Source organism: Chanodichthys erythropterus, chromosome 16, assembly GCF_024489055.1.
Source record: "Chanodichthys erythropterus isolate Z2021 chromosome 16, ASM2448905v1, whole genome shotgun sequence".
Taxonomy (NCBI): domain Eukaryota; kingdom Metazoa; phylum Chordata; class Actinopteri; order Cypriniformes; family Xenocyprididae; genus Chanodichthys; species Chanodichthys erythropterus.
The window spans coordinates 25,431,143-25,450,313 of record NC_090236.1 but is presented as its reverse complement, the minus strand read 5'-3'; the positions used below and the strand labels follow the sequence as shown (position 1 = coordinate 25,450,313).

Sequence of the window (19,171 nt, the reverse complement as noted above, 5' to 3'; positions counted from 1 at the left end):
GATATGAATTCTGCTGCTAGACAGCTCTGAAATCAGCAATGCCAAACATATGAATCACCACTCTCTGAATATAAATCCATGCATAAAATAAGACCGAACAAACACACTGGTGACCAGCCAAATGTCCAGCACATTCAACAAGACACACGAAAAGCTACAAAGCAAAATGATAAAAATGATCAAAAATAAATGTTTCTATTTATATATTCCTACACCCTTCAATGGAATTAATCATTATAATTTTTCTTTATTATTCTTACGCCTGGTTTCACAGACATGGCTCAAGCTAGTCCCAGACTAAAATGCATATTTGAGCTGTTTTAACTGAAAATAACTTGCACTGAAATATCTTAAAATATGTCAGTGCGATTGTTTTGTCTCGGGATGCACACCAGTAATCTTTTCTTTTTCTTTTTTTCTAAGACATTTAATATAAGCTGCTAATTATCCTAATTTAACTAAGGCCTAGTCCTGGCTTAAGTTAAGCCCTGTCTGTGAAACTGGAAAGACCAGCTCAACTCATACTGTTAAACAATCATATTAATCTGTCATATTCTCTGGAGGATGTAGCTTAACTGCTTTCATTTATGCATAAATTTGATTATATTCTCTACTGTGTAACACATATGTAAATAAACAACTTGCATAACAAATGCTACAATCCATAATTTCCAATGAAGAAATTCATGTTTGTTGTCTTATAGAAACATTAACATTTGCTCAACTTACCATAACTATGTTAGACAAAATTGTTTGTTTACATTATTTACCATTTATATGAATGAATGAATGAATGAATGAAGCAAGCAAATGTTATCCATAAGAGTGACTCCAGGGTAGAATGTGGGTAAAAACTGCATATTACACTGACTTCCTTAGAGACCCCTTTTACGTTTTAATTCCAACGATGCAATTTCGAAAAAGTGAAACTGAAAACTAACCATAACACTATACCATAGTCATTTGTAAACTCCATAGCACTAGATTTATTATCTATGAAAAGACGCCGCTCCGCCCTCATATTCCTCCCGTCCTACAGATGGCGACCGCGCTCAGTTCAGGCTTCTGTCCCTCCTCGACCTATCAGATGTGAATGTGATAGCAGATCAGCCCAGTGCGGATGAACGATGCTTTGATTCTCATTCATGTCAACAACAATCTGAAGAGCACCCAAACCGACGTCTCGCGCTTTCACATGAACGGAATAAAATGCAGCCGGACGATTCGCAGTATTTGCAGCGGTAACCATTACATTTAACTTAAGCATATATCGCAGTATGGATGCTTTATGTTAGTTCGATCGACAAGGAAGAGACACTGCATATAATGTGTGAATACTAAATATTATTCATTTGTGTTTACTCCCGCTGGTTTTATTTTAAAGTGAATTGGTTCCTTATAATTTCTATAGTGTAAATCTGGGTCAAATTCATCCGCTCCTCTTGCCGTGGGCGTGGCCTACTGTAACCATCCCAGTGTCTCTGCTCATCTAGCCAATTATGTAGTACTTTGGGCGCGTCCCGAGTAAGCTGCACCTGTGATACAGCTCACTATAGGGTTTGAGACACAGCCAATGTTTGTTGCAACTCACTGTCACATCCAATCTTGATCTCTTCTGTGTCTATTAGGAAATGTAGGATTGGTGATATAGATGTGCATCCTACAGAAAAGGCTCTAGTGGTGTACTATGAGGTGGAAGCATCCATTTTAGGAGAGTCCGGCAATGCCAGGCATGAGGAAAAGAAGGAATGCCAGAAAATGTAAGCGGAGAGCTATGTATATGCACACACTCTTCTCTATTCTCTTTATTACATTTCACTCAGCTTGTGTCAGCATTTATGTCTATGTTTGTTTTTTAGCATCCGGCTAAGGAGTCTGAATGCCAGCACTGATATTTCCTCCCTGGCCAGGAAGGTGGTGGAAGAGTGTAAAATCATTCATCCATCAAAACTGGCAGAGGTGGAGCATTTGCTGCTGTATTTACAGAACCGAAAGAAGCCCAGCAGTAAATGTAAATCCTTCCCTTTTGCAAACAATAAAAAGTATTTTTTGTGGTATATTTATATGAGCAACCCACCATGTTGTTGTTTTAGTAGTGTTTATTTATTTATTTATTTATTTTGAACGTATCATATGTCATTTTAATGGCGATGGCATTCCTTGTTTCATGTTGTCTGTCCATAGCGGAGAAGAAGGAAAAGAAACCACTGAAACCCAGAGAACTACTGCCGTTTGAAGGAATGGAAGTATGCTTCCCACCCAAACACATTTAAAGTTATTTGTAATTAGGGCTGACAAAGTGAATGTGTTAAAGCATAATTAGAAATCTCAAATGCTGCTGATTTTAATGCCCTTACCACATTTGTCTTATTAGACATGATTCATTCTGTGCTGTGTGATTTTTACCAACTAATTTGAAACTGATTGAAACTGATCCTCCTCCTTTTTAGTTTGTATATAAACCAAACCCTGATTAGGTGTCTAATAAAAGTAATTTTCAGGCTTTGAATGGTGTAATTCAGTCATCAGTGAAGCTCAACAAATAAAATATCACCCACAACCTCCTTAAAGGGTTAGTTCATCCAAATATGAAGTTTTTGTCATTAATTACTCACCCTAATGTCGTTCCAAACCTGTAAGACCTTCGTTCATCTTCGGAACGCAAATTAAGATATTTTTGATGAAATACAAGAGTATTTTTCTGTATCACCAATAGAAAGCAACGTAATTACTGCCATTCGAGGTCCAGAAAAGTAGTAAAGACATAGTTTTTCTGGACTGTTCTGGACCTTGAATGGCGGTAATTACGTTGCTTTCTATTGGGGATAAAAAACCTCTTGGATTTCATCAAAAATATCTTAATTAACATTACGAAGATGAACAAAGGTCTTACGGGTTTGGAACGACATGAGGGTGAGTAATTAATGACAGAAATTGTATTTTTGGGTGAACTAACCCCTTAATAGAAATGTTATTATCAATTGAAGACTGTCTTTTTACTATTATTTAGTTTCCTGAATGCTTTAACTGTGACAAACTTTAATTGATTGACAGCCGTAGTCTAAAGTTAATGTATTTCCATAATCCTTTTTTTCTTTTTCAGATTGATGAGGAGGCCAATATTAATAAAATCGATGATTACATAGAGCTGTTGTATGAGAACATTCCTGAGAAGATCAGAGGGTCCACTCTGATCCTCCATTTGGCCCGTAACCCTGATAACCTGGAGGAGCTCCTACATAATGGTACTAAATTAACCAATTTTTTTTTTTTTTTTTTTCAATTCATTGTCAACAGTGTTATTATTCTATAACAAACCTCTGTCATAAACATATGAAAAGTCATGAACTGCTGCACAACAGCAGCAATTTCAGCGGTTTTGACTTCTCTTGCAATATATGTTTGATTTTGTTGGTGGAGCGTGTGGATTTAATCTGTGTCAGTGATCATTCATTTATCCAGTTGTTTGTGTTGTGTTTGATGTTTTTCAGAGACTGCACTTGGAGCTCTGGCCCGGGTACTGAGAGAGGACTGGAAACACAGTGTAGAGTTAGCAACTACTATCATCTATGTCTTCTTCTGCTTCTCAAGGTAGACAATTCCTTTACAGCTTTTTTAGTCCTTTATGTCAACCGCCATATTCATTTTTGTTGTGGTGCTTTACAGAATAGAATAGAATAGAACAGAACAGAACAGAACCACCATAGATATTGAGGGGGACAAGTCCCTCGCAATAATTAGAAATGGTCAAATTGTCTCCCCCAATATTTTAAATTCTTTGCACTGCTCTGCTGCAAATCATTCTGCAGCAATCTGAGGGTGTTGGGATGACAAAAAGTTTTAAAAGTTACATTTTTCGTCTGCTCTGCCTCAGCGGTCTAACAGCGCTTGTCAATGTCAGAATGATTGAGATGGCCAATCAAATCAAAGTAGGCAGGGTTTACGTTCTCTTTTGGCTTGTGCACAGTCTTCACACAGATGAGCGCGTCAGTCTATTGATTAATGCTGTTGCGGAGACTCTATTGTTTCTGGTGAAATCACAAAACAAAATGCACACAAACGTGACCCTGCTCTTGATATACAGTCATTGATGAACATCTTTGATTTTAATGAGGAAAAAAAACTATATGAGGGCAGATTAGAACCCAGAACTTTTTACATGGTTAATAAAATTTCTAGCACCAGACCACCAGGTAATTCGAATGCTAATTGCAGATCTATGTATTTATTTCCTACACTGTAAAAAAATTATATGATGAATAAGTTTTATGTTTTTACATTACTTTAACTTATTAAAATAAGTTAAGCAATTTTCAAAAAAAAATTTTGTTAAACAAGATGCAACTAATTTTTTAAAGTCAGTTTAATGTCATTTAAGTTGAAATTACTTAAACAGCCAAGTTAATTTTTACTTAAAGGTGCCATCGAACGTTTTTTTAAAAGATGTAATATAAGTCTAATGTGTCCCCTGAATGTGTCTGTGAAGTTTCAGCTCAAAATACCCCATAGATTTTTTTAAATTAATTTTTTTAACCGCCTATTTTGGGGCATAATTAGAAATGTGCCGATTCAGGTTGCGGCCCCTTTAAATGCTCACGCTGTCCGCCCACGGAGCTCGCGCTTGCCTTAAACAGTGCATAAACAAAGTTTACACAGCTAATATAACCCTCAAAATGGATCTTTACAAAGTGTTCATCATGCATACTGCATGTATGCCTCGGATTATGTGAGTATTGTATTTATTTGGATGTTTACATTTGATTCTGAATGAATTTGAGGCTGTGATCCGTGGCTAACGGCTAATGCTACACTGTTAGAGAGATTTATAAAGAATGAAGTTGTGTTTATGAATTATGCAGACTGCAAGTGTTTAATAATGAAAATAACGACAGTCTTGTCTCCGTGAATACAGTAAGAAACGATGGTAGCGTTAACCACTAACGAAACGTTTAGAAAGACAATTTACAATTCACTAAAAATATCATGATATCATGGATCATGTCAGTTATTATTGCTCCATCTGCCATTTTTCGCTGTTGTCCTTTCTTGCTTACCTAGTCTGATGATTCAGCTGTGCACATCCAGACGTCCTGCCCTTGTCTAACGCTTGAACATGGGCTGGCATATGCAAATATTGGGGGCGTACACCCCAACTATTACGTCACAGTCGGTGATATGTTGAGATTCGCCTGTTCTTCGGAGGTCTTTTAAACAAATGAGATTTATATAAGAAGGAGGAAACAATGGAGTTTGAGACTCACTGTATGTCATTTCCATGTACTGAACTCTTGTTACGTAACTATGCCAAAATAAATTCAGTTTTTAATTCTAGGGCACCTTTAAAAATTTAAGTCAGCAACTTTTTTTTACAGTGTAATGTGAAGAATCTCAGGACTAACAATAATATTGTATTACAGATATAGACATGTTTAATACTATCGCATTAAACATGAGTTCTTAATGTACTATTAAAAGTAATTTCTGGACATAGTAATGTTTTTTTTTTTTCTACAATTGTTATTGTACATGTAATGTATTAGCAACACCTCCCCTCCCCACCCACACACACTCCTGTCCCATCCACTTTTTAAAACAAAGTTACACCACTGTTTTGACATATTAGGCATACAAATAAAAGTACATATGCGCGTATTTTAATGCAAATATTATTTTGCAAATAAAAAAATTATTATTTCCCAGCTAGAGATAGACCAAGAATTTCCTTTACTGCTCTGCTTCTGTTTTATTTTATATATATATATATATATTTATATCTTTATATATATATTTATATATATTTATATATATTTATATCTATATATCTATATATATATCTATATATCTATATATCTATATATATATATATATATATATATATATATATAATCTATATATATATATATATATATATATATATAAAAATATAATATAAAAAAAATATATAAAGTCAAATCACACTTTAAATCACCTAATCTGAGCAATCTTTTCCTGTTATGAACAGATCATGATCTGTAAGTCTTTGTTTGGCTGCACATTTTTGGACTTTTCAAAAAGATGTCATTCTGTTGCTTATCTGTCCAGCTGTTTTTGGACATGATGACATCCTGTGGCTTCCTTCATAATGACCAGTCAACTAATAATCATTAAGATAAATATGTACACTACCGTTCAAAAGTTTGGGTTCAGTAAGATTATTATTACTTTTTTAAAAGAAATTAATACTTTTATTCAGAAAGGATGCATTAAATTGACCAAAAGTGACTCCTGCGTCAGCATCACATGTGTCTTGTTGCTCTCATGAACAGCGTCAGCCAATACTGAGTCAGCGTTCTGACGTAAACACAGATGCGCTGCACTGTCTATACAACATAGACAGTGTAGGAGACTTGACAGAGGAGAGACAAAATTGTTGAATAAAGTCGTTATTTTGTTTTGTTTTCGCGAAAAAAATGTATCCTCGTTGCTTCATAACATTAAGGTTGAACCACTGTAGTCACGTTGATTATTTTAACAATATTTTTACTACTTCTGGACCTTGAATGTGGTAATTTCATTGCTTTCTATGGGAGATAAAAAAACCCTTGGATTTCATCAAAAATATCTTAATTTGTATTCTGAAGATGAACAAAGGTCTTATGGGTTTGGAACAACATGAGGATGAGTACAGCCACACCAGCCACAGAAATAAATTACACTTTAAATAAATATATTAAAATGGTAAACTGTTATTTAAAATTGTTATATTTCACAATATTGCTGTTTTTACTGTGTTTTAGATCAAATAAATGCAGTCTTGGTGAGCATAAGAGACGTTTTTCAAAAAAAACTTTACTGTGTAGGGAGAGAGATATTTTGGAGGATTAATATGCTACCTTCACTATTAACTTTTTATTTTAAGAAGCAGATTGCATACCATATATCATTCTGATAAAGCTCTTGTATAAGATTGAAAGCCTTAAGAAAACCATGATATGTTTTCAAAACATCTTTAGTGCCCGCTGATCAGGTTACTGCTTTTACTGAGATAGCTGTCAGCATTTATTTGAGCAATGAAAGACTGTGTTCTCATTTGAAGGTTTTCCTTGGCTCTCATTTTTAGATGGCTAATGTGGAAATTTCTTTCCACAAGCTAGATTGACTTTGACGTTTGAAGGATGTATTTGAAATGTATGATGAGTTGTTTGGCCTGATCTTTCAGTTTTGTTTATGTACTAATCAGGACTAGAGTATGAAATTCATCTGGCATGTCCGTCTCGGTGTCTCTGCATACCAGCCATTGTCTAGTTCTCCGATTGTATCGCATGCATCAGTGTCTGGCTGAATGTACCATTAGAGGTCAGAGGAGGACAGACCTTCACAACTCGTTTTCTTCCTGCAGTTTCTCTCAGTTCCACGGGCTCATCACACACTATAAGATTGGTGTGCTGTGCATGAACATCATCGAGCATGAGCTGAAGAAATATGACCTGTGGCAGGATGAATTAGAGAAGAAGAGCAAGGCTTATATCCTTTTTGTCAAAAAGTCAACAATGAATCACTAAATTAACATGTTAAATTAATTAGATTATTCCTTAACATATCCACGTGACGAAGACCCCGAAAACCAGAGCTTGCGGAAGGAGCATGAGAAAACCCTAAAGAAATACCAAAGCTTCCTGGTCAAACAGGAGCAGCTGCTGCGAGGTACAGGAAGTGAAAGATTTCTAGGAGTAGGAGTCATTTAGTAGGAGTCAATCATGAGGCTTTGTTTATGTGTTCCTCTTCCTCCCTACGGCTCTAGTTGCATTCTACCTGCTGTTGAACCTGTCTGAGGACACCCGCACAGAGCTCAAGATGAGGAACAAGAACATTGTGCACCTGCTGGTCAAGTCTCTAGAGAGAGAGAACGAGGAGCTGCTGGTGCTGGTGGTCTCCTTCCTCAAAAAGCTTAGCATCTTCTTGGAGAACAAGAATGACATGGTAAAAATCCTCATGTATTACCTTTTGTAATACTGATCTCACAATGTATTTTGAAACCTTTTCAAACATGAAAACACAAAGCAAGAACCTCATATAACAGTTAAAATTCTAAAGCCTTACACATGTATAACTACTCAAACATTTTGTGGTGGTGGTAGTAGTATTTATTTATTTATTTATTGGTTTTATTCATCACACACATATACAGTATGTATTTTTATGTGTGTGTATGTACATGATATGCAGGAAAAAATATATACATCATGGGCACAAATGAACTTACTAATACATCAGCATATTTTACTAATTCGTTCCCTCATTCTAAGTAAATAGTACAATGTAATAATTTGTTCCCTCATTTTACTAAATCTTTCGCACCTCGGTTTACTAAATTGCGCACACAATATAATAATTAGTTCCCTCATTTTACTAAATTGTGCACACGATGTAATAATTTGTTCCCTCGTTTTACGAACTCTTTCGCACAATATAATTTGTTCCCTCATTTTACAAAATTGTGCGTAGAATATAATAATTAGTTCCCTCGTTTTACTAAATTGTGCACGATATGATAATTAGTTCCCTTATTTTACTAAATTGTGCAAACGATATAATAATGTATTTCCTCATTATACTAAATTGTGCACACAATATAATAATTTGTTCCCTCGTTTTACGAACTCTTTCGCACAATATATTTTGTTTCCTTGTTTTAGTAACTCTTTCGCACAATATAATAATTTGTTCCCTCGTTTTACTAACTCTTTTGCACGATATAATAATTTGTTCCCTCGTTTTACTAACTCTTTCACACAATATAATTTGTTTCCTTGTTTTACTAACTCTTTCGCACGATATAATAATTTGTTCCCTCGTTTTACTAACTCTTTTGCATGATATAATAATCTGTTTCCTCGTTTTACTAACTCTTTCGCACAATATATTTTGTTTCCTTGTTTTAGTAACTCTTTCGCACGATATAATAATTTGTTCCCTCGTTTTACTAACTCTTTTGCACGATATAATAATTTGTTCCCTCGTTATACTAACTCTTTCACACAATATAATTTGTTTCCTTGTTTTACTAACTCTTTCGCACGATATAATAATTTGTTCCCTCGTTTTACTAACTCTTTCACACAATATAATTTGTTTCCTTGTTTTACTAACTCTTTCACACAATATAATTTGTTCCCTCGTTTTACTAACTCTTTCGCACAATATAATTTGTTTCCTTGTTTTACTAACTATTTCGCACGATATAATAATTTGTTCCCTCGTTTTACTAACTATTTCGCACGATATAATAATTTGTTCCCTCGTTTTACTAACTCTTTCGCACGATATAATAATTTGTTCCCTCGTTTTACTAACTCTTTTGCATGATATAATAACTTGTTCCCTCGTTTTACTAACTCTTTCGCACAATATAATTTCTTTCCTTGTTTTACTAACTCTTTCACATGATATAATAATTTGTTCCCTCATTTTACTAACTCTTTCGCACAATATAATTTGTTTCCTTGTTTTACTAACTCTTTCGCACAATATAATTTGTTTCCTTGTTTTACTAACTATTTCGCACGATATAATAATTTGTTCCCTCGTTTTACTAACTCTTTCGCACGATATAATAATTTGTTCCCTCGTTTTACTAACTCTTTTGCATGATATAATAACTTGTTCCCTCGTTTTACTAACTCTTTCGCACAATATAATTTCTTTCCTTGTTTTACTAACTCTTTCACACAATATAATTTGTTTCCTTGTTTTACTAACTCTTTCGCACAATATAATTTGTTTCCTTGTTTTACTAACTCGCACAATATAATAATTTGTTCCCTCGTTTTACTAACTCTTTCGCACAATATAATTTGTTTCCTTGTTTTACTAACTGATGATACAGTTTAAATATGCAACTTCGCTGGATAACGAATGCATACCAGCGAACAAATGGATATAAACTAATGCAAATGAATGGTAACAATCGTAACATTAAACAGTTGGTATTTTTGTCACATTAGTAGTACCTCAAGCGGTTAAAACAATGTTAGCCTCGACGGAGAACATACTACTGTTCTCCACTAATGCAGCATCTAACTAATTACTTTATAATGATATGAAAACATGTACTGTAGTGCAACCCGTATAATGAAATCAACCGCGGTTGTGCGAGCACTTGCTTGCAGTTTGTGTTCTTCCGACTTTATTTTGTAGTAAGTAACGAAAATGCTTTGGGAAAATGTATCGGAGTAAAAGTATACAATTTATTTAGGAAATGTAGTGGAGTAAAAGTAAAAGTTGACAGAAATATAAAGACTCAAGTAAAGTACAAATTCTCTCAAAAAATACTTATTACTTCGTTACATTACACCACTGCGCACAATATAATTTGTTTCCTTGTTTTACTAACTCTTTCGCACGATATAATAATTTGTTCCATCGTTTTACTAACTCTTTTGCACAATATAATAATTTGTTCCCTCGTTTTACTAACTCTTTCGCACAATATAATTTGTTTCCTTGTTTTACTAACTCTTTCGCACGATATAATAATTTGTTCCCTCGTTTTACTAACTCTTTTGCACGATATAATAATTTGTTCCCTTGTTTTACTAACTCTTTTGCACAATATAATTTGTTTCCTTGTTTTACTAACTCTTTCGCACGATATAATAATTTGTTCCCTCGTTTTACTAACTCTTTTGCACAATATAATTTGTTTCCTTGTTTTACTAACTCTTTTGCACGATATAATAATTTGTTCCCTCGTTTTACTAACTCTTTTGCACAATATAATAATCTGTTTCCTCGTTTTACTAACTCTTTCACACAATATAATTTGTTCCCTCATTTTACTAAATTGTGCATACAATATAACAATTTGTTCCTTCGTTTTACTAAATCGTTCACAAAATATAATTTGTTCCCTCATTTTACAAAATTGTGCGTACAATATAATAATTAGTTCCCTTGTTTTACTAAATTGTGCACAATATAATAATTAGTTCCCTCATTTTACTAAATTGTGCACACGATATAATAATTTGTTCCCTCGTTTTACTAACTCTTTCGCACGATATAATTTGTTTCCTCATTTTACCTACTCTTTTGCACAATATAATTTGTTCCCTTGTTTTACTAAATTGTGCATACAATATAATAATTTGTTCCTTCGTTTTACTAAATCAGTCGCAAAATATAATTTGTTCCCTCATTTTACAAAATTGTGCGTACAATATAATAAATAGTTCCCCGTTTTACAAAATTTTGCACACAATGTAATAGTTCTTTCCCTCATTTTACTAAATCTTTCGTACAATATAATTAGTTCCCTCATTTTACTAAATTGTGCACACGATATAATTTGTTTCCTCGTTTTACTAAATTGTTCACGATATAGTAATTAGTTCCCTTGTTTTACTAAATTGTGCACACGATATAATAATTTGTTCCCTCGTTTTGCTAACTCTTTCGCACTATAGAATTTGTTTCCTCATTTTACTAACTCTTTTGCACAATATAATTTGTTCCCTTGTTTTACTAAATTGTGCACACAATATAATAATTTGTTCCTTCGTTTTACTAAATCGTTCGCAAAATATAATTTGTTCCCTCATTTTACAAAATTTTGCATACAATATAATAATTAGTTCCCCGTTTTACAAAATTTTGCACACAACATAAAGTTCTTTCCCTCATTTTACTAATTTTTTTGCACAATATAATTAGTTCCCTCGTTTTACTAAATTGTGCACACGATATAATAATTTGTTCCTTTGTTTTACTAAATTGTGCACACGATATAATAATTTGTTCCCTCGTTTTACAAAAATTGTGCACACAATATAATAGTTATTTCCCTCATTTGACTAAATCTTTCACACAATATAATAACTAGTTCCCTTGTTTTACTAAATTGTGCACATCATATAATAATTATTTCCATCGTTTTACTAAATTGTGCCCACAATTTATGAATTTGTTCCCTCGTTTTACTAAATCTTGGCCACTTTGTAATTGTTCTCTTGTTTTAGTTAAATCAATATGAGGGAACAAATTAGTACAATGTGTCCATTGTTTACTAAACTGAGGGAACAAATTATTATATCATGTGCACGATTTACTTGAAACGAAGGAACGAATCAGGGCCATGATAAAAAAAATGAATGACACGGTAAGATCTTCTTGGTGTCCAGCACTTCAGAAGCTTTGAAATAAACATTCATGAAATTACCATAAGATCACTATAGATATGAAATCACTATAGATGCATTTTAAGCATAAAGCTGCATCTTTAAGATGTCTTAGAAGTTCATGGGATCATATATATCAGGATTTTTCTGTCATTGCTGTACAGAGACTCGTCCTGCTTGTCCTACTCTGCTCCACTGTCAGTCCACCTGGAATCAATCTACTCTGGCTATGAATGTGCATTTATCAAGACAGAAGTTGTTTTTATTCCTGTATCCCTTAACCAAATCCTTGTTTTAGATAAAAGAAATGGACTATGGGCTTTGAAAATCTTTCATCATGTACATACATAAAAACACATGTTGAACAAAACATTCTGGCTGTTGTAGGATACCAGGAACAAGTGAGAAAAGAAGAGGATTCTGTTTGTTTCAGACTGTGATTTTTAAAGGGAAAAGATAGTTTAAATATTTGTATGTATTTGTTTCTTTTGACATCTAATTTAAAATGTATTATGTCTACTTCACTTATGCGTTTGTAATAGGCTGAGATGGACACGGTGGAGAAGCTGGCTCGTCTGGTTCCATGTGAGCACGAAGACTTGATGAACGTCACTCTGCGACTCCTCCACAACCTCTCCTTTGACACGGGCCTGCGCACCAAGATGGTGCATGTGGGTTTGCTGCCCAAACTCACTGCTCTGCTGGGTAACTCTCTTACCTTTCATATGAATGACAGTGGACCATTGTTCCACTGTAATTGAATTGCACAGAAAGGTTTTTTAAATTTTAATGCCAAGTACTTTGCAATAGATATAGTTCCAAAGTAGTTTTGCAAGAGATATTGCCTGAAACCCTCACTGAGAAACTCTGCAGAAATAATAACAATTATGTATTTACCCTACAATTCAAAAGTCTGGGGTCGGTAAGATTTTTAAAATGTTTTTGAAAGAAGTCTCTCACGAAAGCTGCATTTATTTAATCAAACATACAATAAAAACAGTAATACTGTAAAATATTATTACAATTAAAACAGCTGTTTTCTATTTTTATATATTTTAAACTATAATTTATTCTTGTGATATCAAACCTGAATATTATTATTGAATATATTACTCCAGCCTTCATTGTCACATGATCCTTCAAAAATCATTCTGATATGCTGATTTGCTGCTCAAGAAACATTTCTTAATATTATCAGTAGGGCTGGGCGATGTATCGAATGCTTTTGTCACGCGCATTTCTTCAGTAAAGCCGGTTCCCTGATTACCGCTAAATCGGCATCACCTGCTTTCAAATGAAGCGGCATTTAATAGACAGAGCCGTAGTTCACTGATAAGACACGCAATATCGCGCTCAATATCGACGGCGATACATATCGATATTGAACGCGATATTGCGTGTCTTATCAGTGAACTACGGTTCTGTTTATTAAATGCCGCTTCATTTGAAAGCAGATGATGGCGATTTAGCGGTAATCAGGGAACCGGCTTTACTGAAGAAATGCGCGTGACAAAAGCATTCGATACATCGCCCAGCCCTAATTATCAGTGTATAAAATAATAATATTTAATATTTTTTGAGGAAACTGTTATATATTTTGTGATGAATAGAAAGTTCAAAAGAACAAACTTTTGAACAATAATAAGTTAACTTTGACGGCCCTAAAAAAACATTTTGTGAAATCTTTTGTTCCACTTAAATTTTCTGTTCTCTTGTTCCTGCACAATGGGCATTCTTGGACCTGTTTGAAAACCCCTGGTTTAGAAAACCTTGTGGACCAACTTCTGATTAGCACATCTCATCCAAGCCCAAAATGAACTGGATTATATAATTTTCCTCTTCTCCATTTGAAATAAAACTCTTTGGGCCAGCAAGAAATTAGATAAAACTTGTATATGCGAGGTTAATGGACAAATTGTATTTGTACGCTTTCAAATTAAAGATGTGTATTATACACTCTTATTTGCGTTGGAAAATCAGTAATGCTGAAATGTTAAAGTTTGAAAACCAACATATGATCTACATCTGAATGATTTTCTTTACAAGCTGAAGAATATACAGTTACACTGAAACCAAAAACCTGCTTTGGCAGAAGCTGCTGCAGGTGTAGTTGATGGAGGTTTGACTTAAATTATAGCCATTTTTATCAGATATCCTGAATCTAGCTAAGCCAAACATATTTACCCTGTGACTCTGAGTTCAGCCACACGTCATAGGAGAATAATTCCTCTTTGTGTCTGTTTTCATTTTCAGTCGTTCATAACAATCCAGCTGCGCTTTCTGTACATATTTGTCAGGCATCAACCACAATATTCTGGGTAATTTGAGGCCAATCACATGCTGCTCTTTTGCTGACCAGTACAGATGACACCTCCACGTCAAAATGCTGCTTTGTAAATCGTTCTCTTGATTACATCCGAGGGCTTAATTGCTGCACGTTTTTTCAACGTGTCAGCCATTTACGCTTAAACAGTTAGGGCTGAGTTTAAGGTGTCGTAAAGCCCGTCCGTCTCCGCTTACTCTCGCTGAGGTGAAGCAGCGACGTGGGTCATCTGCGTCTGCAGCCACTAACGAGAAGCACATGTTCCAGCCACCGAGGGCCCGCCCAGGACGGCCCTCGCTTATTAATGCCACTAAAATATATGCCTCCTCCTGTGTCCCCAATTAAACAAACTAAGCAAACCTCTTCTCTCCCTTTCCTTACCCACTCAGCTTTCCCTTACTATTTCTCCCCAGTGGTCACATCTGCTTCTAATCGCCGATGTGATAATGTGTTCAAGGGTGTCTTGGGTCCTGACTGCCACGGTTGGACTTATAATGACTGATTATACCATTGATCTATCCGAGTGTTTCCTATCTCACAGGGGAGTATCGGCATTAGGGAAGAAGAGGAGGAGGGCATAAAGTGTTATTAATGAGAGTGTTTGTAGGGAGAAGTGTGAGTGTTTGTGCTGCATGTGTGTCTACGCTCTCTCTCTCCCCCGTGAAATGAGTTTGGATTGTAATCACATACCCCACATGCTCTTATCTCCAATCTCTATGATAAATGACTCCCTCTCTGCACGAGCCAGTATAAATACATTATCTAACTGACCACGACTGATCAATTTAGATAGCGTTTTTAAAGTTTACATGCATTGTTAATCTTTCTGAAGGTTTTTTCTCTTCCTTTTTCTGTAGGCGATGACATGCACAAGCACATAGCGATGCGTATCCTGTACCACATCAGCGTTGATGACAAATCTAAATCCATGTTCGCGTATACTGACTGCATCCCTCAGGTCGGTCTTCTTCACTTTTGATTATTGAGATTATTAAGGCTTTTTGATAATCAATTATCAATAATTAATAATTGTCATAATTCATTATTCTGTTGATTATTTCTTAAAGGTATAGTTCACCCAGAAATGAAAATTCTGTCATCATCTATTCCCCGTCAAGTTGTTCCAAACCTGTATACATTTTTTTGTTCTGCTGTACACAAAGGAAGATATTTGGAAGAATGTTTGTAACCAAGCAGATCTCGCCCCCTATTGACTACCATAGTAGGAAAAATAAATACTGTGGCAGTCAATGAGGGCGAGATCTGCTTGTTTACAAATATCCTTCCAAATATCTTCCTTTGTGTACAGCAGAGCAAAGAAATTTATACAGGTTTGGAACAACTTGACTGGGAATAAATGATGACAGATTTTTTATTTTTGGGTGAACTATCCCTTTAAATTAATTAGATAATCCCCAACTTGCCCAATATAAAGGTTATAATGCAAAGTGATAAATGTAGCAGAACAGTTTAAATGCCTAAATAAATTAAATTAAATAATAATATTAAGAAAAATACCTTTTCATACCAAACTGATTTTTTTCAGTAATTTCAGAAATAAAATATTGTTACTTGTGTTAAATATTTAATTGTAGTTGATTTAAAACTTAATTTAACTGATAATACAGTTTTGATCTATATGATTGGGATCTGTTTGATTGACAGGCATGATCTATGAAGTATGCAGAGTTAAATACTTAGAGTTACAGAGGCATTTAATTGCTTATTTGCTGTTACGAGAAAAATATTTTGTTTTAAAGTGCCCTTACTGATGGAAGTTAGCATGCATGGTGCAAAGACACAAATAACAGAGTTAGTTGGGTTAAACTGTGCGATGCTCTTTCAAATACTGTATGTTATTGCTGTTGTTGTGTGTGTCATGCATGTATCATGTATGCACCTCACAGTGTTGTAAAGTGGGATAATTGTAGTGCTGTCTTTCTCTCACATGGAGTTAATGAGATAACAGAGCTAATTTAATAGGAGGGGGCCTCTGTGGGGTCACCAGCAATTGCCTGGGTACAATTTCTCTGAAACAACTTCTGCCTGACCGTTGTCATCTTTAAAATGCTTGTCTTCCCTAATTGGGTGAAAATGCCTACCAGATGCTTGTTAAAAAAAAAAAAGAAAGAAAAAAAGTTAAATTCCTCAAGCTAATCGCTCCGCCAATCCGCCTGGAGACGGTTGGGGCATGATGTCAGAATAGCTGCAGGACTCCTTAGGGAAGAATGCAGTGTTTTTCTTTCTTTCTTTCTTTCTTTCTTTCTTTCTTTCTTTCTTTCTTTCTTTCTTTCTTTCTTTCTTTCTTTCTTTCTTTCTTTCTTTCTTTCTTTCTTTCTTTCTTTCTTTCGTTGATTCACTTGACTGTTCTTTAGTTTATTCTTTTTTTTTGTTTTTGTTCTTTTTTCTTTCTTTCTTTCAGTGGTTCATTCTTTCATTCTTTTCAGTCCTTTCATTTTTTTGTTTGATCTTGCGTTCTTTGTCTTTCTTTCAATTTTGTTCAGTTGTTAAATATTTTTAAATTTTTTTGTTTCTATAATTTTTATTCATTTTTTTTACATTTGTTCTTTCTTTCATTTAGTTTTTTGTTTGATTTTTCTTTCATTTCTTTTTTGTTCTTTCTTTCTTCCTTTCTTTCTTTTGTTTGTTTTAGTTCTTTCTTTTTTTAGTTATTTAAGTGAAACGCTCAGTTGTTCATTCTTTTGTTCTTTAATTCATTCTTTTGTGTGTGAGTTTGTTCTTTTTTATTTCTCTCTTTGAAGACTCCCTTGACTCTTCATCAATAGCTAAAGTCAGTCTGTCCATTTCTGCCAGTAGATCTGGTGTCCCTCAGGTCTGCTCTGGCAGTTAGCCTGGACCCTCTTCAGTAAGGGAGGATTTAGATCAAACAGCCTCGCTGCTCTGGGTTCTGAACTGGCAAGGAGAGGCCCGGCATTGGACCCATTCCTCTGCCACAAAGGGGTCTCGCTATAATTACTCAAAGCTGTGAGGTGTGTGTGAGGAAATGCTTGCAGGGGTTATGGAGCTATGAAACCATGGAGAGCTCAGAGACGGAGATGGAAGGGAGGGGATGACTCAGGGGTATGAGGCAGGGCCTCCCATTGCTGGTAAATAGGAGCAAGCAGGTGCCAGTGAGTCTAGACTGCGTGATTTGGAGGCCTGGGACCAGGTTATGTGATACTCAGTATGGGAGAGGCCTGATTGCTCACTGCTGCCTCTTCACAGGCCTGCTCTGGTCTGTTTGTGCCTTCCTGTTTAACATCCAACTTGCCCACACCATGGCTGTGCCCATTGCAGACTATTAAGCTCATCTTTCTTCATCTGTTCATCTTTTCATTTTTCTCTTTACCAAGAGAACTGGCTTCTGACCAGTTATCTCCTTAAGATAGGCCTGGCATGTCCCATGTCCGCAGTGTTGACCTGATTGAAGTGGACTGTGGGATATTGCCTCAACTCTCTCTGGCTCATGAATAAAAACACAAATAACAATCCCTTTGCCAACACTGACAGCACTAATACTTCTCTCTGTCAGGAAACGTCTGTTTCATCATTTATTTCTTTTCTTTTGTTTTCCCTCTGGTTGTTGCACGATACTCAACATACTCTGCAGTCCTCCTCCGTTTTAAATTGTGCTTTAATAGGTCTATTGTGACATCACTTTGAGGACACTTGGAAATCACACATGCTCCTCGCTGTAACACACTATTCCAGGTGTCACATTTAGCTTTTCCGGGTACTTGTCTGTCAGATAGTTGTCAGTCCAGATTAATGTTCCTTTGTGATTATTCTTATAGTAGTAAGCAGTTCTTATTCTTATGTATTTCTATTTGCAACAACAATAGCAGCAACAACAACAACAGTAACATGGATTTAATTTTGATTTAATTATTATTATTATTATTATTGTTATTATTATTAATTTTTAAATTATAATATAATTATAAATAAATCATTGTGCTACTTTTACTATTAATAAAAATCATTATTATTATTGGTAGTATCATTATAAAAAAAAAAAAAAAAAAATATATATATATATATATATATAAAATGATGTTATATTTATATAAAATATATAAATAATGATGTTAATCATCATTATACTGAATATAAACTAAATATAATCAATAAAATATTTATGTTTACTGTACATTTGGAATCACACTAATTTATACAGTAGGTGAACCTGAAGTATCATTATAAGCAAACTGAATGGAATGAACCAGTATAAAGGATCTGAGTCATTCTAAACATGCTATCATGTTAATCAGCTATCATGTTAACCAAAGGAGCACTCAGAAATGCAGTATGACACATACAGGACTTTACAAAGAGTGACTGAGTTAAACGGGTTTATATAGACCGAGTTAACAAGAGTAAATGAGAAACAGCTGAAACTGCCATCTGTTGGATATCCTGGGCACTCCAGCTGGTGATCATGACAGTGATACACTGTTTCCTGCAATCTTTGTTTAAATACATTTTCCACCTCTGTAAAAAAAAGTCTATGTGCCATGTTTGCAGCAGTGTAAGTACAGTTTGGACTACCTTAAAGTTTCTGATTTTTAACTTTTCTCCCAACCAAACTTTGTCAAGCCCTGCTATACCTTCATAGTTTGGTGATTCAATGTTTTCATGTATGTTGATGCCTTGGGTATAGTAATTTTATAATTTTAAATTATATATATCTTGT

General features: G+C 34.7%; 1 protein-coding gene across 1 annotated transcript in view; it reads left to right on the top strand.

The window, feature by feature from the left end:
* The first annotated feature begins 1,099 nt into the window (after nucleotides 1–1,099).
* kifap3b (kinesin-associated protein 3b) overlaps nucleotides 1,100–19,171 on the top strand; it is a 37,309-nt gene continuing 19,237 nt past the window's right edge. The window contains exons 1-11 of the mRNA XM_067361923.1: nucleotides 1,100–1,241; nucleotides 1,629–1,760; nucleotides 1,860–2,011; nucleotides 2,185–2,246; nucleotides 3,104–3,245; nucleotides 3,492–3,591; nucleotides 7,379–7,503; nucleotides 7,585–7,683; nucleotides 7,781–7,959; nucleotides 12,698–12,860; nucleotides 15,336–15,436. Of these exons, the coding sequence (XP_067218024.1) occupies nucleotides 1,210–1,241; nucleotides 1,629–1,760; nucleotides 1,860–2,011; nucleotides 2,185–2,246; nucleotides 3,104–3,245; nucleotides 3,492–3,591; nucleotides 7,379–7,503; nucleotides 7,585–7,683; nucleotides 7,781–7,959; nucleotides 12,698–12,860; nucleotides 15,336–15,436 (1,287 nt within the window). The 5' untranslated portion in view covers nucleotides 1,100–1,209. The remainder of the gene's footprint in view (nucleotides 1,242–1,628; nucleotides 1,761–1,859; nucleotides 2,012–2,184; nucleotides 2,247–3,103; nucleotides 3,246–3,491; nucleotides 3,592–7,378; nucleotides 7,504–7,584; nucleotides 7,684–7,780; nucleotides 7,960–12,697; nucleotides 12,861–15,335; nucleotides 15,437–19,171) is intronic.